The sequence below is a fragment of the Pyxicephalus adspersus genome, chromosome 11 (genome assembly GCF_032062135.1).
Source record: "Pyxicephalus adspersus chromosome 11, UCB_Pads_2.0, whole genome shotgun sequence".
In the NCBI taxonomy this organism is placed as follows: Eukaryota; Metazoa; Chordata; class Amphibia; order Anura; family Pyxicephalidae; genus Pyxicephalus; species Pyxicephalus adspersus.
Window position 1 is genome coordinate 5,719,068 of NC_092868.1, and position 4,565 is coordinate 5,723,632.

General features: G+C 35.2%; 1 protein-coding gene across 1 annotated transcript in view; it reads left to right on the plus strand.

The window, feature by feature from the left end:
* The first annotated feature begins 3,496 nt into the window (after positions 1 to 3,496).
* LOC140340564 (free fatty acid receptor 2-like) overlaps positions 3,497 to 4,565 on the plus strand; it is a 10,790-nt gene continuing 9,721 nt past the window's right edge. The window contains exon 1 of the mRNA XM_072425849.1: positions 3,497 to 3,593. Coding sequence (XP_072281950.1) covers positions 3,529 to 3,593 — 65 coding nt within the window. The 5' untranslated portion in view covers positions 3,497 to 3,528. The remainder of the gene's footprint in view (positions 3,594 to 4,565) is intronic.

Here is a 4,565-nt window from a genome sequence, read left to right on the forward strand (position 1 = left end):
CTTTCTTTGATCACATTTTGCTTCTCTTTCTTGTTCTTTCTTTTTCTTTCCTCTTTTCTCCTATTTCTTTATTTCAGTCCACTGAACCTATCTTCTTTCTTTTTTCCATTTTCTCTTTTCTTTTTTTCTTTCTTTCTTTCTTTTTCTTTCTTTCTTCCTTCCTTCCTTTCTTTTTCTTTCTTTCTTTCTCTTTCTTTCTTTCTTTCTTTCTTTCTTTCTTTCTTTCTTTCTTTCTTTCTTTCTTTCTNTTCTTTCTTTCTTTCTTTCTTTCTTTCTTTCTTTCTTTCTTTCTTTCTTTCTTTCTTTCCTTCTTTCTTTCTTTCTTTCTTTCCTTCTTTCTTTCTTTCTTTCTCCTTGACAAAATTGATCATTCCACCGTCTGTTTAACTTTATAGGCCACTCCAATCAAATTACAACAAACCATTTATATTCTCAGCTCATTTGAGAAGAAGCGATCCTTGGATCATGTCAGATCACCACTTTTATGAAGTAATGTTGCTGTTATTTGGCACTATTGTAAACCTCAAATTCAGCAAAGTGTCCCCTTCATAAATGACCTGGTGATCTCTGGAAAGTAAAATGTCCTTAAACCTCATCCATATAGTTTTACATTGCCAGATGGAGTTCATCACGATGATAGTGGCCACAATGGGGATAAGAGCATTTATTTCAGACACCCCGATAATAGCAATAATCATCGCTTTATATGGCCTCAGTTCTAATTAATGAACAGTGAATGCAACTTTCAAATATTAGTTACTTCAAAGGTAATTATTTTTCTGATCGACACATTAGAGGAATATAGTGCAGCAACTGACACCATATAAATAGAATAGATTCAGAAAGAATAGAAATAATGGCAAACAGCGAAGTGACCTGGTATCAGAGCTTGAATTTGCCCCCTAGAAGAGCTAAGTAAGAATTCACTTTTTCATCATTAAGGGCCCTCGCTGGTTGCTAGAAAAATAAGAAATCAAATAAAAAGTTTCATTTCCTCCTCAAATTAAATTAAATTTTCTCTTTAAAAAATTAAGGAAACTGTCTCATCTCTAACCGCAATGTAACTGGCAAAGTAATTACAGTTTACAGTAAAAAAAAAAATTAAACAGAACTTGCAAGAGTCAGCCTGTTTAAAGTGTATCTCTAGCCATCTCCTAATCTAAACTCCAAGCTAAACAAATATTATTCAAATACAATTGTGTGCTTGTACATGAATTGTGGATTTTTTCAGGTCTGTATAGTAATGGAGTGGCATGGCTACCTACGCCATGGCATAGGGTTCCATATTACAAGGGGTCATTTGTTTGGCTAATTTTCTCTCTTTTCGCTCTTCAGCTTGTAGTGGATGGGCCTGAGAGATCCCTCCTACAGCTCTGCTTTCTGCACAGGTCATGTAACTGCTACTTTACAAGGGTAAATCTAAGATTGTAAGGGTAATAGGATCACATTGTGCTGCTGATGTCTCATTGAAGTACCCGAGTAGCTACTATCCAAAATTTGGTAGTGAGAGGAACTCTAACAAATGTGGCACAGGAATCTCTTCACAGTTGTTTTTCAAGAGACAAATTTTAACTTCTTTAACTTGTTCAATTTTAACAAAAACTCAGAAAATATGTTTTTAATGTTTTATATGTTTATTGCACATTTCAGATCATCCTGCTGCATCCCTTTCTTCCCCTACCAGCCTAATTCTTAGTTACCCCTTCTGTTAGGGGTCAACTCATCATATCTGTTCCTTTTTCGTTTACTTGAATGAGACTCTTCTCTTTCTTTTTATCACATCTTTCTTTCTCCCCTACCTTTTCTTTACTTTCCCTGAGTCTCTCCTTTCTTTGATCAAACTTTTTTTCCCTTTCTTGTTCTTTTTTTTTCTTTTTTGCTTTTCTTCTATCCTTTTCTCCTCTCCATTTCTTTTTTTTTTCTTCCCTTCCATCATTCGTCTCTACATTTCCTTACACTATCCTTTTTCTTCCTTTCATCATTGATACTTTTCTCTTTCTTTCATTCATCACATTTGTTTTTCTTTCTTCCCCCCTCCATCCCTTACTTCTTTTATTCTTTGTTCTTTTACTTCCTTCATTCCTTCCTCGTTTTCTCTCTTTCCCTTTCTATCCCACCCCTTTCTTTGCGTATCTGTTTCCTTTCCACCATCTCTCCTTGCATTTCCTTACACCTGCCTTTTCTTTCTTCTTTTTCTTTACTACATTTACACTTTTTTCTTTTTATTCTTTCATCATATTTGTTTTTTCATCTCTTCTCTTTCCTCTTTTCCTACCTTCCTTCCCTTCTTCCTCTTTCTTTCTTTCTTTCTTTTCTTTCTTTCTTTCCTTCTTTCTATCTTTCTCCTATCCCTTCATTCCTTCTCTCCCTTCCTTTCTTCCTTCCCTTCCCCACCCCATCACTCCCTGGATTTCATTTCTTCTTTCTTTTCTTTTCTTTTCTTTCACTTCACTGAGCCTATCTTTCTTCTCTTTTTCAAATTTGTTTCCTTTTCTTTCTTTTTTCTCTTTTTCATCCTTCCTTTTCCTCTTTCTATCCATTTCATCTTCCCTCTAATTGTCATGCTTTCTTTCTCTTTTTCTTTGCTCTTCTTTACTAAGCCTTTTCTTGTCTTTCTTTTCTCTCCTTACATTTCCTTACATCTCTTTTTTTTTTCTTCTTTTCCTTTACTACACTTTTTTCTATCCCTCCTCCTTTCTCTTTTTTCTACCTTCCTTCCTTTATTTTTCTTTCTTTCTTTCTTTCTTTTCTTTCTTTCTTTCTTTCTTTCTTTTTCTTTCTTTCTTTCTTTCTTTCTTTCTTTCTTTCTTTCTTTCTTTCTTTCTTTCTTTCTTTCTTTCTTTCTTTCTTTCTTTCTTATTTTTCCCCTTTTCAATTTGTTTCTTTCTTTTTTTTATCCCCCCTTCATTATCTCCTTTTCATTCGTTTTTTCTTTCCTTCATTTCATCCCCCTTCCTACCTTCTACCCTCCTTTCTTTATACCCTATCCTTTTCACTTCTGTTTTCCTTTTCTAATCTTTTCTCTTTATTCCTTTTCCTTCTTTCTCTCTTCTTTCTTTCTCTGAGTTCCTCCTTCTTTCTTTGATCAAATTTTGCTTCCCTTTGATGTTCTTCTTTTTCCTTTCGTCTTTTCATCTCTTTCCTTCCTTCCTTCCCCCTTCTTCCTCTATGCTTTCTTACCCCACTCTGCTTTTCACACACTGTACTCATCTCTTCTATTATTTGGAAATGTGAGGTCACATGATCTGCAAGTTTATTTAAGTCAGTGCAGGCAGCCAGCAGAGCAGTGGAGGTGACAGCTGTACTGACACACACACTGCCAGCTCCCATCCCAGCCATAGGAAGACATGCAGCATCCTCCACCATCATCCTATCTCCTGCACAGACATCCTACACAACTTCTATAGTTCATAGAAGGGGACACCGGTGACACTGACAACAACCAAACTTCCAAACAACTAAACTCTCCTTTACCTGGACATTCCAACATTCTCAGCAAGTGTAAGTTCACCACATTTATAAGCGAAAATGAATTTCTCAGCTTCAATGTACAAAAACGCCTCAGAGGTGTTGCCTGAGAAGGAGCAGTCGGGGTACGTATATAAATTTTATATATATTTTCATAATCAAACTGCATTTTATTGTTATAAAGAAATGAATGGATGTATTGTGTTATGCTCATGACAATGATATGTGAATGAAATGGATTCAATGAGTCTGATTTATTAAAGCTCTCCAAGGCTTGAGAGGATACACTTTCATTAGTGAAGCTGGGTGATCCAGCAAACCTGGAATAGATATGGTCCAGACGCTAACAAATAGCAAATGAAATCCATTGCATGTTTGCTGGATCACCCAGCTTCACTGATGAAAGTGTATCCTCTTTAGTCTTGGAGTTTTATTAAATAAGGGTCATTGTATAGAGCACCAGCTAAGTATATGAACAGGACCAATGACTGGCCAGTGGAAAAGTTCAACCTGGGTTACTTATTGTACGGGCAGCATAACAAGTCTTAAGGAAGTGGAAGGTGCACAGACGTCAAATGTATTCTACAAAAGGTGACAAAAGACAGACTGATCAATAGACAGAGCAATATAACTGGCGTAAGTTATCCTCATAGTTCTACCGGCTCCCTAAATTCATTTACACTTCAATTGGGTTGATTTATTAAAGGAGTAGAGAGGGGTAGTGATTGTGTATTTGGCAAAGTGAATGTTTACTTATCTGGGTGATTAAGGTAAAGCTAAAAAAGGAATTTAGGAAACAAAAGTTTTGCTTGCATGTGATTGGATGAAGCGAGAAAAACATCAAGTTAACTGTTTTGGTAATAACTCAACTCCATTGTATATAAATGATATCATCCAAGAATTTAGACGCAGCAGGGTGCTACCACCACACTAATTCACTGTGGATATAGTAATTATAGAAGGGTTCCCTGAAGACATAAAAGTTATTTTTTGAGGTTTCCCCATATTCAAAATGTCATTGATATAATGTATAGCATATATGTATATTATATATACATACATATATATATATATATATATATATATATTTATATATA